The sequence below is a fragment of the Calonectris borealis genome, chromosome 11, assembly GCF_964195595.1.
Source record: "Calonectris borealis chromosome 11, bCalBor7.hap1.2, whole genome shotgun sequence".
NCBI lineage: Eukaryota > Metazoa > Chordata > Aves > Procellariiformes > Procellariidae > Calonectris > Calonectris borealis.
Genome location: NC_134322.1, coordinates 9,133,726 through 9,152,384, shown reverse-complemented (window position 1 = coordinate 9,152,384; position 18,659 = coordinate 9,133,726). Strand labels below are relative to the sequence as shown.

General features: G+C 42.8%; 1 protein-coding gene across 3 annotated transcripts in view; it reads right to left on the bottom strand.

The window, feature by feature from the left end:
* ABHD2 (abhydrolase domain containing 2, acylglycerol lipase) overlaps positions 1 to 18,659 on the bottom strand; it is a 41,889-nt gene that overhangs the window by 6,684 nt on the left and 16,546 nt on the right. For all 3 annotated transcript variants that reach the window (XM_075159906.1, XM_075159907.1, XM_075159909.1), the window contains 7 exons: positions 12,871 to 13,046; positions 11,152 to 11,319; positions 8,096 to 8,279; positions 4,348 to 4,440; positions 2,537 to 2,647; positions 1,186 to 1,255; positions 234 to 318 (listed from right to left, as the gene is read on the bottom strand). In XM_075159906.1, coding sequence (XP_075016007.1) covers positions 234 to 318; positions 1,186 to 1,255; positions 2,537 to 2,647; positions 4,348 to 4,440; positions 8,096 to 8,279; positions 11,152 to 11,319; positions 12,871 to 13,046 — 887 coding nt within the window. The remainder of the gene's footprint in view (positions 1 to 233; positions 319 to 1,185; positions 1,256 to 2,536; positions 2,648 to 4,347; positions 4,441 to 8,095; positions 8,280 to 11,151; positions 11,320 to 12,870; positions 13,047 to 18,659) is intronic.

Genomic DNA, 18,659 nt, shown 5'->3' with positions numbered 1-18,659 from the left:
TATCAACACAAGCCAAAACAGCAGAAGGTGCCTGAAAGGACTCAAATTCTTCCTGCGCAAGGTTAGCCTTGTTAGTTCTAGCGACTGGTGATTTAAAGAGGCTTAGTATACCTCCCACAGGATTACAGATGTAAAGAGGCAAGTCAAACTGCTTTGAAATCATGGATCATGATGTGGTAAGGAAGCTGCAGGTATACAAATATGCACAGCTGGAGCAGACTGCTTCAACATACCTGAAAGAGCTCTTGGAATTGATAGAAGACTCTCATGCACAAGAGGGTCATCAGCAGCATTAACCAACAGAAGAGGAACATAGATCTGCATCAAGAAACACACCAGAAAAGGAAAAAAAAAAAACAGTAAGGGGTTGGTATTTAAATTTCAGTCTACCAACTGTAAAAGCATCTTAGCTTAACTCAATTAAGACATCTTATTTCAGAATTGCCCTGTACCTGGAGAAGCATCAGAAAAGCAGAAAGTTGAAATTTAAGACTGGTGGCTTTTCACTAATGTAGTACTTTGCAGCACTTGATTTTTTTTTTTTTCAAGTCAGTTCTATGAAAGGGGCAGGGGTGCATCAGAGCAAATACAGATTGAGTCACAGATCTTCCCCATTCTCAGAATTCAAATAGCTACACCCTTTTTTGCTCTGTATTGCTTTGCACATCAGGCAGCTAGTGCCAGCTCTGTTATGGACAGCTTGGTTAAAGTCCAGGAAACTCCCTTGGAACACCTCCATCCTCTGGCTCAGTAGATTGAGGAATTAATCTTCCAGTTCCACTTCTGCAAAACTTTGGTCTGCTAAGCATCTGCCTGCCAGGTAGCATCCTCAGTCTCTTCCATAGTATCTAGTAAGTCTTTCTTCCTTGAAACTGCAGGCTCTATGCCACCACCCATTTCCCACCTTATCCTCATACCCTCAGAGCGGTTCAGCTGAATGCCTGGCTTTATCTAGATCACTTAGGTGCTATTACCTGTCAGAGTTATAAGCTCTTAAGAGCCCAGAGCATTTAGCCCCAGTGTTAGAGGTAGCAAGAACTGAAATCCCACTCCAATATAGTGTCTGATTATTTCTGAAAATCCCAGCTAGGACAGCTGTGTCTAGGAATCAACAGAAACCACACTGCATTTTCTCTCCAGTAGGAAAATGAAGGTACAAGAGTAGTCTCTATTGCAAGAGCTTACCCTGTGCAAGTAATGCAGGCAGCTTTCTTCTTCATAGTATTCCTTCAGTGAACTGTAGCCGTGGAACTTCCTGAAATACAGACGACTGTCATTGCAATCATCTGCTTCTAGTACCCATGTGACTCTTACTTTCAAGTGAGGACATATATGCAGAGACAGGAATGCCTCAGTTTTCACGGACAATGCTTTTTTTATACACAGTGTCTCTGCAAAACTCACCTTTGGCAGCACATGCCTTTATGCTTTCTGTGCTTACTCAAACATTGTGATAGCATGGGCAAGTTAAACATGCAAGTTGAAGTCTAGCAGCCTTCAGCGCATTTCTTTTAAAGTATCTCATTTCACTTAAGTAATTGTACATACGGAAGAAAGAAAAAGTTATGATCTTGTTCATCTTCACCTGAAAGCCTTTTCAAACACAAAACCCCCCCAGTTTATGAACCTCGAACATACTGGACAAAAGGGCCTGCCTACAAGCCACCCAGAATTCACTGTGGTTCCAGTTCTTTGCCAAATCTTTAGCTCTTCATCCCAAGCCAAGAATTCAGTAAACCTATACTCAAGTGCTTTGTCTTAGGGTTTGGTTCCCCCCCCCCATTACATGAGAGACAACGTATCTGTTGGCCCAAACTAGAAAGGCCTCAGGGATGAGGGACAAGTAGGGAGATTTCCCCAGGAATGGCTTTTTAAAAAGCAGCCAGCAATACTCGCAGTCTGCCAGAAGTAGTATAGCTGTACAGCCGACAGTTTACAGATTCATTTCGGAAAGGTGTCAATGCCTGATACAGAACATGCCACAGTACGAATACAATGCCACTGAAGAAAGCGCTATGTTGTTTTCAAGGACACAGACAGTAACACTGCTTAATAAGCAGAAAGCTTAATTTAGATGTTAGTATGACAGGTAAAAAAAGTTGTATCATCTCAGCCAACCTTAATGTTTATTGAGAAGGCGAGAGTGGTTTTTTGGGGGAAGGTTTGTTTCAAAATTCAAGCAGGGCTTAAGGACATTCACAAGCAGTTCTGAGCTGTTTTCCACACTCTGTGCTGTTTTTTGCTAGAGCTTGCAGCAGAGCTGGCCTCTTCCTACGTTACTGAAGGCTGCAGGTTCAGATTTACTGATAAATAAATGCCTCCTGGATGATTTTACAGAAGCCGTGACTGTCAATAGCAAGTTGGGTTTTTTTCTGGTAAGTTTTATTCAATGTGAAGGCAAGGAAGAATTTCTGAGGTTGTCAGCACTGAATTTTAGCAGATTCCTACAAGCACAGCAAGGGGCATGGAAGAATAACACTTGAAAGAGAACGTACTTTCAGAGATCTACACAGGATCAGAGAATCACCCTTCATACCTCATAACGTTATCATCAATCTGCATAAGTGATGTTGCTGTATAGAGTTTGCTCAGATCAGCATCTGACAGGCTTTGTGGCTTCTTCATGTTATCTCCAAAAAGAACTTGCCTGAAAGAGTAACATCAAGAAAAACATCCAAATAACATAACAAGGGCAGCAAAGCCATGACCTGTTCAAGGACAACTAAGTTTACCAAGTCTGATAAGACAAGAATAGAAGTGGGCTACATATACGTGAGGCTTTCTTGGGAAGAAGCACAGCTTATTTGTCCACCTCCCTTTGCAGTAAGGCATAACAGAAGCCGTAGCAGCCTCTTTATAGAAAAAAAATGTTTTCCCGTTATACTGAAAAACTGCATGAGGGGCCTCTAAAAAGAACCTTCCCAGAACAGACAGCACTAAGGGTATTTGGAACAGAGGCTGGGTTAGAGGGAGGGTCCTTTGGCTTCAGACCAAACCTGTGGGTGTCTTGGGTGAGAGCACTAGCAGTCCTGGGCATAGCATCTCCTTCACCATCTGGTCCTAAAGTCTCCCCAGCACAGATATTAGGTTAGCTCACACAGCAGAAATTACTTGGGGCATTACCTTAGTAGAAAGCTATTTACTATGGACACTTGTCATAATTAGTTATTGCCCTCAGGAGAGGATGTGCTTCTTTAGCAGAACAAACTGCTCCCCTAACAAGTAGAACAAAAGCCACAAGTTGGAAAGGGGTTTTTATTCCCTTTCAGAGACAGCTGCAGGGCAGAGTAGGAGGGAGGCTAAGTTTGATTTGGGGGAGCTGCCTTAGAGCACAAATGATTATGGAAAAAAGTTCACTTAACAGACTTGCCTTCAAGCCAGCACTGGCTTTTTCTGGGTTATGAATTTAAGTACCTTTTAATGGGGGCTTACCTAACTTCACATGTTAAATTTGGTCAAGTTGTCTAAATATTTGTCAATCTGGAACGAATTATGTAGATCATCCTACATGTCAGCTGCCATAATTCCTTCTACAAGTGTTTCATACTGCACAGGAGTATAAACAACGAACCAACAGTTTGCAAGTGACACATGCTCTTAATTGCAGTGTGTCTTAGATATTCCCCTCCTTTTCCCTCAAGTCAGGCAACTTCAAATATACACAGATGAGGTACTTACACATTTATTGCCCTAGAAAGAAGTACCCAGAGAACTTCTGATGGAGGAAACAACAACACTGAGCATGTCACCTGTTAACAAACGCATTCCTTTGCTATGCAAGAGCCACAGATCACAACAGCAGCACAGGGATCCTACAAGTACACTCGCACTCCAGGAAGAGCAACACTAACTATTTTGCTGGCTACATGCTCTTTCTAGAGGAACAGCTAGAAGCCAGAGCTACAGTTTGACTATTTGCTTATTTGATAAGCAGCAGCCCCATACAGCAGATCTTGAAGATTAATCCTACCTCAGGTAGGTGTCAGAACAAGAGGCTCCTTGAATAGGGAATTCTTTGGCTAGAAGTGAAACAGATGCAGAATACTCCACTTTGAAGTCTAATTGCAATGTTTTCCTGTGTGCATCTTGTTTATTCATTAAGCAAGTCTCCTCAGAAGGCAACAAAGCCTGCTTTCTTCTAACAAGATCAAAGCTTATTTGTATATTTTACAGTATATGAATGAGATTGACATGGGCTCCCCTTCTCTGTTGGTTCATCTAAAGACCACCGAGCAAGGAACTGGTGCATAATCTTTCACAAGTCCTATTTTAAAGGACCAAGACGACAAATCCAATATAGCAATTGACCCAATCAATACTAGCAGTGTAAGTGATGCACTGCAGTACCTGTGAGAAAGGATGATCTTCTTCATGTTATCTGCCATGAGGAAGTTATAAAATCTTCTACATTGATCCCATTGCATGAAGGTTTCCTGTGCCCTAGAAAAAACACAGTGCAGAACAATGTTAATGGAGATCTTGAAAGATCAGATTAATACATTGTAACATCTTATGGCAGCCTAGAGGCTATGTAAACAAATCTCAAGGCCTTCCCTGCCACGGCTTAACCTTTTCCAGGAAATGACTTCCACTTTGATGAAGTTTGGTAGTATCAGAAAACAGATCTGCAGTCTCATTTTGCACAGTGCAATTAGTTGTTTTGATCAGAGCATTTAAGAGCCATCAGTCAAGATCTGCAACACTGACAAGAGGATTTTAGTATCCCTTTGCATAAGTTGAATGTAATTTACCTAATGGGACTACTAAGGAAAGGACTAAAACCTGTTGCTGAACAAAGTGTTGTCTATTGTGTATACTAGTTCTGCACAGGAAATAATTTGTGCAGGTGTTTCTAATATGTACAGGCACTATTATTGTTTTAGTTTCATTGGCAGGAGCTGTAAATACTAGTTGCAGCTGCAAGTGGCATCTGAACTCAAGTCTTTACCTATTCTCAAAGCAGAATAGCACTTCACAGCTTATCTGTTGTTAGAACAGAATTAAAGTCATCCAGACTTCTGTGAGCTCTGCCAAATACCAGGACTCCTTTGTTATGCAGGGTCATGGGCAGGTTATAGCTTTACTCTTAGCGGGGTTTGCTGTTACTGAGGAAACACACTGTCATTTGCTGAGCAACCTAGGAATGCTGGGAGCAGTTTCAGCTACTGAAGTACTCCTACCACTTAAACATTAACATGCCATGAGAACTACAGTGGATTTAGCATGACCTCCCAAGCCACAACCTGCAAGTCTCCTACCAGAGCAAAAGCAAGCTATGTTTTCTTAAGGTAAGCCATGCTGCAGTATGGAATTTTTTTTAAAAAAACCTTGCTTATCTTTTTGTCTAGCCAGATTATACCTACCATCTTTATGCCAGGGCAGGGAAACAAAGGAAGACAGGAAAATGCACATTTTCTTCACAAAAGATTTTCCAAACAAACCTTTTAAGTTACTACAAGACACTTGAAGTTAAAGCTACTACATTTCCCCGCAGTTCCTGTGGTGTACGGTAGTACTCTTAATATGAAGAGCTGCAAGCGCCGAAAAAAGGCAGCTTCTGGTATTCTGAGGGCTGCACAGGTTTCAAAGCTGAGGACTCCCCCCACAGCCTGTAGCTATGGTGAAGATGCATTCCACAAGATCAAGAAGCAGAATCAAGCCTGTGCAGGCAGAGATTAAGGAATAAGGAGACATGTCCCTGTTTAGCCTCGGGGAACAAATTCCCCAGACTCTGTGTTAATTCATTAAACTAAGAGCCTCATATTCTTCTGGCAGATCCTAGTATTGCTGCTACTTTATTATGCCCATCTAAGGGACTCATGCTTAATGGTCTGGAAAGGCTTTCATATTTCAGATCCCTGGTTCATCTTGCTCACCACCACTTCTTGTCTCTCACTTCCTAAACTTATTTGGGGAATAAAGGCTGTATAAGCTAATAAACAAAGAAAATGAAATTGTGAATTAACTGGTCATGTCTACCTGGGTAATCCACTTTCATGTCGCCCAGAGGGATGAGGCCAGTTATTTTAACTTACCAGACCAAGCCCAGGAAGGCTAAGGCTTAACCATTCCACCTGGAGGTGCTTTATACCTCCTCCCTCCCACTTCTATAACCAAGGGTCCTCCCCATCCTGTCTTTTGCTTAGTAGATATTTACTGATGTTGCTTTCCCCTGGCTCTTCAGCTAATTAGCATTTAAAGCAGAAGTAGATATTAGGTAGGGAGACAAGATCTGAAAAGCCTTCCTGCCGATTGCCCAGTAATGCATAGCAGATGTTTTGTGACTGGAGGTTTGCTAGTAGATGTTTACCCAGCAGGTGGAGTCAAGAGCTCAATAATCCACACAACCCACTGAAGACCTGCATTAAAGTCAGACAAGCAGCTGTTATTTTTCCACACGAACATCCAAGTATTGTTAAACAGGTTGTCCTTGCCCTGCTATTCCACCAACACATCATGACATACTACTACAGAAATCGGCTTAGGGAACAGCATGACTTGCAACATCATTTTGGAGACCAAAACTAGAATATTGCATAATTGCAGAAGATGGACCAAGTGGACCACAGCCAGATGTGATCCTTGCAAACCCTGTCTGATGGCTGCAATTGAGAAGCTGGCTTCAAAAGGATGGTCTGTGCTCCATGCCAGAACCCCAAGACAACTAAGAACATTTTACTTGAAACAAAACAGAAAAACTGTTTCTGAAAGCATCTGTTCAGATTTTAAGGATGGAAACTCATGGGGACCTAGCAGTAGCTTATACATTCTTTTAGCAGTAGTCACATCTGATCTCAAAAGGGATTAGGTATGCTGGAATATTACTGAAGTGCATATCAAGCTTTTAGTCACATCTTAATGCTTTCAGTAAAGCTACTTACTTTCACATGTAAGACCTTAACTCATAAAAGGTGTCTTCAGACTGCCGACTATCAAACTGGTCTCTGTACAGGCAGAGCATCAAGCAGTATCAAGAGAGTTCCAGCTACCTTGACCAGGCTGGGAGGCCAATTTCCATAGCAAGCTCCTCAGAGCTGCCATAGTTTCACCATTTTTATCTACCCACAGGATCTTGACCCAAATACCCTAGTCTCAACAGCCCCTTTTGCCTTTCAAATAGTCTCAGGGCTCAAAAGTGCAGTTAAATTACTGCAAAGTCAGCTACACCTTAGTACTTGCCCATATGTACAGACAGTAAAAACTGAAAGCAGTAGCTTAGCCAGTCACACTGTTTTAACCTTCATTAACTGTGCATACATGGAAAATCACTGCACATTAGTTGAGCCACCAGTTTTCAAACAGCAGTGCTGTATCCAGATCCTCCATCAGTAAATGCAAGTGTTAGCACTAGGTGGAGCCATTACAGCTCTTAAGTGCTACAGCCTTGGCTTCCAGGTGGGGAACCACAGGTTAACCTTTTAGGCAGACTTTAGGGCTATAAGCCTTCTCCTCCCCACCTTCCAAATTGTATAACATAGTCACAAGTGCCTCTCCATCTCCTCATCAGCCCACAGCACTGTTTCAGTAACACACATTAAGAGGGGAGCATGAACTGACAGTGTATGAGCTGTGTGTCTCTTTCCAGTCTCCCCAGGTAAGAGTTGCCAGATGAAACTACACACTGAAGCCAGAAAAGCTATTATGAACCAACAAACCCATCTCAGAGTGATGAGAAAGTGTAAACTATTGCTTGCAAACCTGGCATCATCTCAGCAGTTTGTCATGCTGCCCAGCCTGCCTGGTTAATTACACCAGGACTGCACAGGGAATACCTCCTCTCAGGACACTGTGGCAATTCTGCCATGACGCCGAGTTAGGCCAGCTCACACACACAGACCAGAAGCTGCCAGCATGTACCTGGCCAGGTACAGAAAACTTATCTGCATTGTTGACAGAAAGCTTATTTGTGGTGCCAAATCAACAAAGCTTTAGTTGCTCGTTCAGGAGAGTGGCATTCCACACACCGCCGTCTGTCAGGCAAGTTCAATGCAAGAGAACACCCTCTTCCCCCTGCTCTTCCACATGCACCCTGCCAAAGATCTGCCCCCTCCTGCACCCCCAGAAGGTACCGGCATGAAGAAGTCTCTAGACCCACCTCAGTGCACTGTATCCCTGGCACACGCTGACACAGCACAGGACTCGCTCCTGGTTGGCCTGGTTCTCTCCCAGGTATTTGCACACAATGTTTCCGCCCAGGCTGAAGCCCACGACAACCAGCTGGGTCTGAGGATAGGTCTTCTTGATGTAATTAACCATGGCACCAAATTCCCAGGTGCAACCTAAAAATAAGGACAACATCAAGAATCATTTTCTAACATACTTAGACTCCTACTTCAAGCTTCAGTTGCGTGCTTTAAGTTCAGCTTCTTACCCTTTCTGACTTTTCAATAACCTTAAGGTTTTAAGAGCTCTGATTCACACATGTGTTCATGTATCTGTTTTATGAGTCCTGTGGACCTTAGCTCATGCCTAGTTCTGACAGAGTGCCAAAGTAAGATGAAATTAACTTGCTTAAAAATCATGGCAATAGCTAATCTGACAATCTAAACTCTTCTTTCTAAAGCAGCTTAAAAAGTGGAGTCCAACAACTCTGGCCTTGACATTCCTATCTAAGAACAGCACACATCATTACCTTCCCGAGGCAGTTTCCCACTTCTGAACTTAAGCAGGGTGTCTGGAAAGCAGCTTGCTCCTTTGCTTTTAGCAAGACTGCCACAGATCCTTAAATCCATGCTGATGCAGGGAGGTGATGGAAATGCAGGGTTGGCTTGTCGGGCCAGAGGTCCCAGTGGACTGTTGCAGAGTCTGACTAAGCAGGTGCTCTCTGGAATCAGGGGGAAGGGTTTAAGCAGAAGCAGCTAGCCCTTTTTAACCACTGAAGAGGTAAAGACCCTGAGATACTGCAGCTTCCTAGAAGCCATATGGGTAACCCCTCTTCAAGAGAAGAGGTAAGTGTTATGCAGATTTGTTCTGCTCTCAGCTAACACCCACTTGCATCCCACGGGCTGCAGGCACCAAGGGATCCAGCTTCTGGCAGTACTGGGGTCTTCAGATTGTTTGACAGACTTGAAGGCCTCCATACATGCAACATCTAAGTACCTGCAGCTATTTCTCCTGTCTTTGAGTTTGGGAAAAGGAAACATGAAGAGAAGCAGCTGCAAAACTGATGGCATTAGTACACTGGTATCAATGTCTATGCACTTTGTTAACCTTCCCATTGGATTTAAGACTGCAAACCACGCAGGAGGTACCACATGAATAACAGAAATAAAGCTCCAGCTGTTTATTCCAGTCTAGAGTCAGAATCTCAGCTCCATCCTGTGGAACTTGTCCAGGGAGATAATCCTAAGAGTTGGGATTCTACCCTGTGCCAACCTAACAGTGCTCCACTGTGTCCCCACCCCAACTGTAGCATCCTTGCTGGACATCAGACTCAGGTTTTGGTTAGCTCTGGAGACGAATGAGCACCAGGGTTTGTGTTTACTTCAGTGAAACAGCAGGCTTGTGGCTGAGTGTTTCGCAAGGAAGTGCCCAAGCCCTGCTGAACATTCTTAATGAGCAATTTTCCTCAAGATGACAAATGCTGCATTGCTCTAGTTTACTCTGGAAGAAGCCAGCAGTCAAAATATTTTAGTGTTTGACCTTCACGATTTGAGGGCAGCTGGCAACTATTTCAGAAATCCCAAACTAGAATAGCAACAGGTCAAGCTTGATATAAAGGCTGGAGGATTCAGCGAATCCCAAATTTAGGCTACTTGCTCCTCAATAACTATGTCAGGAATCCAGCAAAAGCTGGAAGGACACTAGGGCATTTGGGTTGGAGGCAGAGTAAAGTCTGCTCATGGTCTTGCTGGCACTCCATTTAACAAGCAACTCTGTCAAGTGATTTACTGTCTTACTCATAGGAAGTGCTAGGCATTCTTTGCCCTTTCCAAGGCTATAAAACTCTCAGAAAGGTATGTCTCAAGAGCTGCACTACAGAATAACTCCCTAAGGTCTAAAGCAAAGCTCCATGGAAGAAAGCTCTCAACTTTTATCAAAAAAGCAAATGCTTTAAGGAGGCCAAGCTCAGTTCCCAAGACGTGGTAGGCTTGAAGCCATTAACAGCCTAGGACCTCAATACAAATTGAGGCACTTGGTATTCCTGAAATGTTTTCCACTGAGGAGTAGATTTAATAACTATAGAACAAGCAACGAAGCATAACTGCCTATTTGCCTGCCAGACCCAGAATCTCAAAGCACAATATTTCTATTTTGGCAATTCAGCTGTTCAAGATAAACATTCAGACTGTTAATCCAAACTCTTAGCAGTAAGTATCTTACTTGTCTTTAAAAAAGAAAAAGAAACCTAACACCAGTCTACTAAACCCACAATTGACTCATGACATAATGTCTCTATAGATGTTTGCAGTAAAGAGGGACATGAGGGCTCAAGAGAACTTGGGATCAGGTCACAGGCAAGAAGGCCACATTCTACCAAGATCATGTTACTCACTAGCAGGGCAGTTGAGAATAGCCGGAGTCACCCTTAACACAGTTTCAAATCCTCTATTCCTTTTAATTTCTAGGTTAAGAAAGATTTCCTTATACTCAAGGTGAAAGCCCGAAATCATGGCAGTCAAGCAATACCACTTCTGTAGCTTTACTGTAATACTGTAGAGTTGGTGCTGCTTCTTGACATCTGTGTTACGTCCAGGGACCCATCCTCATGCGTCCCTCCTAGGGCAGAAACGTACTTTCTGGATAGGCTGGTACAAACTCCTCTCATATTACAAAGTCTCAGAAGTAGTGTTTATGCTTCAGAACCAGGTTTGTTTCACATTCCACTAAACTGACATTTCAGCATCTCTAAAATCATTTGAGCAGGCTCTTAGGAGCCACAAGAGCTTTTTTCAAGAGTTTTCTTGTCGAAAAACTGCCTCCTTGATTAGGATACACATGTAAGAGCTGGGAGAAGAGACAAGAAAAAGTGAATCCCAGTATTAGCCTCCCCTCCTCCTCACATGTAAGTTCAGTTTAGTTCCTAAGAAACAGTACAAAGTTATTATTCTCATTCAGATATGGCAGTTTTGTTATGCTGAAGGAGGCTGATCGAGCCCTAGAAATTCCACAAGCTTAAAAATAAGTCCCCAGCTGCCATAAAGTACTTACCGTATGTGAACATTCGTGGAGAAGTGAGCTCAATATTTGGTAAGGCTCCCAAGTGATTCAGGACAGCACATCTGTACCCATTTTTTTGCGCATAGTCAACAAAAGTGCGGATATACTGCTTTTCACTGTGGTTAGCAATCCCAGGGCAGATTACCATCGTGACATCCTCTGTGCACAGAAAGAGAGGGAAGTTAAGTAAATGTCACTTCATGCAAATGAAGAGATTCAGAAGGTTTTCATTTCAGATCCATGGGAAACCACCTATCAGAAACAAGCTAAAAATCCTACTAGTCTGCCAAAAATCCAGTATGGGACGGGAGACTAGCAGCTCTAACGCTACAGATGAGAAAAAGTAATTCATGTTACAGGAGATGAACAGTTTTCTAACTTCAGGGAAAGCTGCCCAAACAGTTCTACAGGCACTGCCTAGAGACCAAGAGTAAATTCTTCCCTTTGAAGGATGTTTTTGACATTACACATGTTCTGCCTTCTGACCGCCTGTTGTGACTGCTAAGTGCATGGAAGCTCTGGAGCCCACTGCTCATTCATGCACCAAGTAGACTGGCTACGCTATTCTTCCCTTGTTTCCCTTCCAGAGTCGGGTGTAACACAGATCTTCAAAATGAAGCTTTGCTAAGCACAGACATTTTGATCAGCTGACATTAGCCATCATCTGCTTTGTGGCTAATCTAATGATATTTGATCTGCTGGCACTGTTCATTAGTTTAACAAGATATCATTTCATCAACTAAGAAAGTGCTGTAATTCAAGTAAGCACAGTAAATTACATTCAGGATTAGCATATGCGCGTCGAATTAGCTATCAGACTCTTATGTGCAAAGCTCCAACACTTAGCAACTCTAGCCACTGAATTTTTGCCTCATTAGGAAAGCACTGCTCAGATTCTCTTCATGATAAAGATAACAGTAACTGTTCTAGTGCAGCATTATATCACGAGGATCTCAACACTGACAGTTAAGAAAAGAACTCTGCTTTTTCTGAAGGCCAAATGGGACTCATGGGCTTACAATGAGATCACCTACTGCAGTGGTAAATTGTGCTCCTGAAGTCAAGCCACAGTAACTCCGTTTTAAGTGTTGCCGTTACTAGCAGTAACAGTGAGTTTGAACGCTGACGTTCACTCTAAATATACATGCATAATGTTGTAAGGAATCACCATGATTTTCTACTTTTTCATGGAGTTCTCTTCATATCTGGACTCCATATCCTGTGCACACGGAGCCTGTTTTCATGCAGTAACGACTACCAAGAATCTGTTTCTAAGGGGGAGATAAAGTCTAGTTTCTTTTCCATACACACCAGGCTATGAAGAAGCTCATGCAGCTAGCCTCTATTCTATGATCCCACAACCTTAACAGGCAAAGGGCACTCCAAACAAGGCTTACCACCAGATTCTTTCTGTCAGCCTCTCACTTGAGACACAGGTTATGGAACATCTCTTTTGTTCCTTAACCCCCCAACTCTTGCCATAAACAGTTAATCAGTCTAGTAGGGTCTCTCCTGCTGTCTGAGATATAGGTATACAGCAAGACAGCCTCATAGCCTCCACACATTGGTTAGTATTGCTTAGCTGCCCCCTTCCCTCACTAGAATTACATCTATCCTTTCTGCTAAATTAAGTAGCAGTGTCCTCATCCATCCCCCAGAGCGCAGAATCAAGGTTAGCAGCTATATGCAGCCAGAAGCTGTTTGACTGACCTCCAATGCAGTGCTCAGACTGCGGCTCAAAGAGATCAAAGGTGGCTGTTGCTCCATCTGGCATCGTGAGGTACTTGCGAAGTCCGTACGGATGTGGTGATCTCACTCTCCCCATTTTTCCATAAAGGGCAGTCTGGATATGTCCACTCTTTCCCCAGATCAGGGGTGGAATGTACCTGAAAGAGGCAGTAATTTAATTGCTTATCCCTGCTGTGTTACAGAGCCTTTGAGAACAGATAAGTACTCCCATAGCAAATCTCCCCCTCACTACCAAATATAGTAACAAATATGAAATTGTTTTTGCTATGACTGAACTGGCAGCACTGATCTTTGCAGCCTTACACAAGAGGAGAGACTGATATGCTCTCAAAGCTGACAAATCAGTACCGATAGCAGCAGCAGAAGCCAAAATTTAGACATTCCTCTATATTGAAAAGTTACACGCACAAATGCTTCTCACCAAATACGCAGAGGCCTTGGGCCTCAGTGAAATTGGGACAGCATGTTGCTAGCCAACCAAACTGACCTCCAAAACCTGTAACGTGTTGTAAATCTGTTTTAATTGAAACACTGAAGCCTGCTGGGTTGAGCCACATGAACTTGCATAAGCACTTGACTGTAAAAGCCAGTGGCAGAAATGACAGCAATGATAGCAAGTTCTAGAAGACTGAAAGCCCCAAGACTTGATGGTTGGGATGATTTTACACAGAACTGCTTTTCTCCGTTAAGTGAAGAGGACAGCACAGGGGGATTTTGCCTCTCAAGCAGAGTTAGGTAAGGCTGGGACAGTTTTAAAAGGACCTGTCAGAATTGGCCAACCAAGCTCCACTGAATAGTAAATCCCTTTCAGTATGAGGCGGGGCTCTACCAATTACATTTCTTTATCAAGGGCGTATTAAAGCTAGATGACAAAGCAGATTGTCTTTCTTTTCCTGGCTTACTGGCCCCCAAAAAAGACATGGGGGAAACACAGCCATTAACTGGAAGAGGTTAAAGGCTTAGTTATCAGTTTTGTTGGTACAAGCAGAGCTGCAAGTGGCTTAACATGAGACATACTGTTGCCCACATGGTGGTGGTGCGGCAGTCACCTGGCCACTCTGCAAAGGACAGGCTAAGCCAATGCCTTGAAAAAGATAGTTACATCAGTTCTCAACAGGAAAGTATGAATGATTTTTTGTTTAGGAGAATAGCAGTCCCAGGGGACACGCTTCCAATTAAGGAGTGTGGTCTCTGCCACACAGAGCAGAGTATCCAGAAGAAGCCTGAGAGCTGCTGACACCACCTTGGATCCTGAAAGATTAGCAACTCCCTCCCCATTTTGGTTTTTTTTTGAGGATTCCTGCAATTATTCCCTTTACTCCTTGAGACCACATGAAGCAGAGAGCCTGTTCTTTCATGTTTTTCCCTGTTCACAGAAAACTAGGCAGCTCGGGGTTCAGATTTACTACTTAAGTCCTTAATCCACTAGAATGTGACAGAAACCTTGCCTCCTTTGCACTCTGACACTACCTACTCACACAGCTGAACCTTCTTCCCCATGCTAGCTCTAATGTGTCGTACCCACAACTCCCTGTTTCCCCTACACACTCCTAAAAAAAAAAAAGATAGACTTCCTATAAAAATAAGAACTATCTAGGCTTGTTTAGCAAGACAAGAGCAGCAGTACACTCTTTCCCCTTGTTCTCTTCCCTGATCCATGAGGGAGACTTCTTACAGCCAGTGCAACACAGTTGCTCATTGTACAGTTTCACTCAGTTTTTGCAAGAGCACTTCCCAAAGAGACCCAAAATAGATTCCCATACAAGTAGGCACCACTTCAATAAAAGCTACAAAAGCTGCCAACTGATGCTTGTAACCTTGTAAATTGGCCCTCAGTGTATCTTGAATCTGATCACTCAGCTATAAAGCTTTTCAAAGAATCTGCATGAGGCTAGCAGCACTATCTGTCTTTTATCAGCCCAGCATCTCTGCACTGGGAGATAGGCACTGCAGGTGGGTCTTGCCAGGCGCAATGTGCAGCATGCCAGCCCTGCACAGATTCCCAGCAATGATGAGGACTGTACAAGCTCATCCTCTGCAATTGCTGGTAGAGATGGAAAGTAGTCAGTGGATACATTCTCACAATTCAAAGTAGATATCCATTGGAATAGTGCAGTCAGTGTAAACGAGGCTGCACAAGAACTAGATGGTCCTGCTCAAGTCACATACAGCTCACTGCAGAGGGTTTTGAACACCAACTACTATGCCAGATGGAAGAGACATTGCTCTTCTAGCATACGAAAAAGCAGCTAGCTTTACCCCAGTCATTTACTTTACGACCAGTTCAGGTCAGTAGCCATACCCCACACTAGATGGTGCTTTACTGGCTTTTTGTCGTCTTTCACAGAAGCCCTTTGCAGATGGGTTTTGCTAGCAGCTTTTTTTGAGGGGAGCTGTCAAATACAACCTCTAATAAGAATGTGCAGCTCTTTTAGAAGAGACTCGGACATCAACATCATAGCATGGTTTCTAATCTTAGGTTAAGCGCCTGCATTGCAAAGTTTTGGTGATTCTGCTTCTATACAGTGCTTTTCAAATCAAAGATTATCCCAGGTAAACCCCAAAGTCTTACCCCAAAGGACTAACAGGAAAACAACTTCTCCAGCTACAACAGCCAAGTTATACACTTGTGACTGAGTACTGCTACCACCTTGAAAAAAAAAATCAAGGATCTCTGCAAGCACCAATCCTTTCCTCATGTTTACCTACAGTTCAGTTTCCAGCTATAAGTTACAGTCATCCAGTGGAAAAGATGCAGCAGCTGCAACAGCACATACCACAGGATGTTGTTAGGGAGGAAATTAAAAGAGTCTTCAAAGCCTCACCACTACTGCTGGAGTTTAAATGAAAACAAATGGCTTCAAGCATACTGCTTACTAAGAGCATACTACTTACCACAGCCTGCCTCCTCAGGTCACAGCTGGTTTCTTTGGGAAAAAAACCCAAAACTGCCTTCAAATAACCCAACTGAAAGTTATCTGAGGTACTGATCTTCAGTAAGTCAAACCTTTACACTGCTTTTACACAGGCAAACAGCACATGCAGTTCCATTGAGATGTTCTTCATTAAAGGAAAGACTAAAACCAAAGTGGGAATCCCTGTGACTCCATCCATAATGATGGACAAATGCTACCTATGGATTCCACATTTCCACCTGAAGGCTAAAACTGTGTGAAGTCCTATGGACAAGGGTGCATTCACTGCTTGCTCCTTTCAGAGTGCACAAGTTCGTGTTTTGAGCATCCTATGGACCAAGCAAGTAGAATGCTCAGCTTATCTTTTACATTAACTCCAATCAGCTGTTTAAGCATCACACTGCCTGCAGCAAAGATGTACTAGTGTTAGTCACTCTGCATGTAACTACACTCTTCCAGATAAATATTCAAAGGTCAAGTTCCAGCACGAGTAATGTGCATAGGACAGTACTCTGATGCAGAGATTTGTTACTCCCACTTAGTCATACTTAAGCATGTTAAGTCTATTTCTGCAGTTTGCACTTAAAAATAAAGCAGTTAAAGCTCTGAAAAACAAGCTGCTGCTCTAACACTTGCATGTAATCTCACTTTTCTTTTCTTTTCCTACTGCCCATCAGCCTTTAAGCAATAGGCTTATGCTAAGATAGATATCCTAAAATCCCTTAAGTATCCAGGCTCCAGGAATCAGCACGTGACAAGACTTCAACAGGGAGGGGCAAAGAAGTTGCCCAGATTGTATACACCTTGCATAATCAGTGAAAAACTAAGACAGATTAAAACTCACCTTACCAGACTGATGCAAAAGCATGCAGCTATTAAAAATAGACTTTAATTTACCAAGACAAGTTGCCAATCTAACCTACTACAAAGCCCTATAAAGCTTTGACAGTAACAAAGTGTTGCCTCTGTGTCACTGCATTCCAGTAAAAGCTGTCCTCAGCTGATGGACAAGTTTGACTTTGCAAAGCATCCTTATAATCTATAGCAGAATTGGGCATATGATCTGTTTGTCAGACTATTTCTGTTGACCCTCCATTTTGGCAATAGACAAATCTGTTTGAAAGTCTTCCTACGAGTGACTTCTTTCTACATTTTTGAGACAAAGTCTACAAGAACTTCCAAGACCAAGTACTGAGCATAATTAGCGTAAGACCATACAGGATGGAAGGACAAGACTTTTTTATCCAGCGTTCGTATAGACTTTCAGCTTGCTTTTACTAAAACCAATGAAGGCATAGATGAGGGCATAGAAAGAACTCTTCAGTTGTGAAGGTGCATGATAACACACCGATGAGGCAAAAAAAAAATCTAGCCAGGAATTATGCAACAGTCCTCACCCTCTGAAAGTGCAGATCAGATAAGCTAAATTTTATTTAAGCTTATTATATGAAAAACATTATGTGAAAAGCAATTCCAGAGACATTTTCATACTCAATTCAGCTGAAAAACCTAACTATCCAGTGCTGATAGCAATAGCTAGCACAGATTGTTTTGCGATGAAGCCAACATTCCTCATGGCAAACAGCTGAAAAGAGATGCTCCTCTGGAACAATCATCCTGTAAGCAGAAGAACATGTACTCAGGCTATTTTTCTTATGGCTTACCTTAACAAAACAAGCTCAGCAGGGTGCGACACTTGGAAACATGAGCTAGATATCATGCAGATTGAGCAACTAAGTAGTATTCAGTTTAAGGAGCATTCAAGCATTGCCCTTTAGATTTTAGGCTAAAACTATGACTACTGGTCAATTTAACTATGTCTTCCAAACAAGAGCCCCTCAACCATAAAAGCAGGTGGCTTCCCTCTGACATTGATATTAAGTAGAAACAGGGAAAGCGCTCAAGGACATGACAAACTTCAACTTCTCTACAATGCCTGCTATAAACCAAAGTGGTTTTGAAAAGCAGCGTACTGTAGAGATTATCCCAGTACAGCAAGTTTCACTGTATGGAGATGATTCACTATGCATTCCTTGGTGTACCCTGTTCCAGCAAAGCTGCTCACAGATTTATGAGAGCCCAGGCACAGACACCATGTCTACAAGCAGCGTTTCCAATGTTCTGCAATAGCAGTTTAAAGACGACAGGAGCTGAGCAGCCAGCTGGATGGTGAACAGCAGTCAGGAAGACCTCTTGCCAAAGAGGTGTATGCATGCCCACACAAGGTCGAGGATGATGGACTACAATAGCACAGACAAGCAAGTACTGATAACATAGGAGATCAGAAGGCAAAGTTGTGTTGCACTGGAAACAAAAATCTCAGTTTCTGTGAAACAAAAAATGGCTTCCCAGTTTGCTCCAGACCCAGAGGCTGTCAACTGACTCTTTTCCCTGTTTTGACTTGGTCAGCAGCAATAGATATCAAGCACTCTGAGTAAAGACAAATATTTGAGGCAGTTAGTTATGGCTTCCAGTAGCCAGTCCTGCAACCTCTAGTTACAGGATTCTGCAACAGAAAGCAGACAGGAGAACAGGTCTGGGGATGCCAGTTACTTACTATGGAAGCTGACTGTTATGGCACAACAAGTACAGAGTTCAGTCTTAACTGGCTAAGTGAATTCACAGCCAGTTACATAAATCTGCTTACAAATTCTAATGTTTTAGCTCCAAATGCTGTGTTTCAGCTGTGTAGCACAGCCCCACATCTTGACAGGTGGCTGTCCACAACAGTGCCCAAGACCAAGAGAATTCCTAAGTGTTTCACAAACATTCTCCTAGCACTTTAATATTAAAAACAATTCCAACATGTGATTGTAGATTAAGTTTTAATGGCTC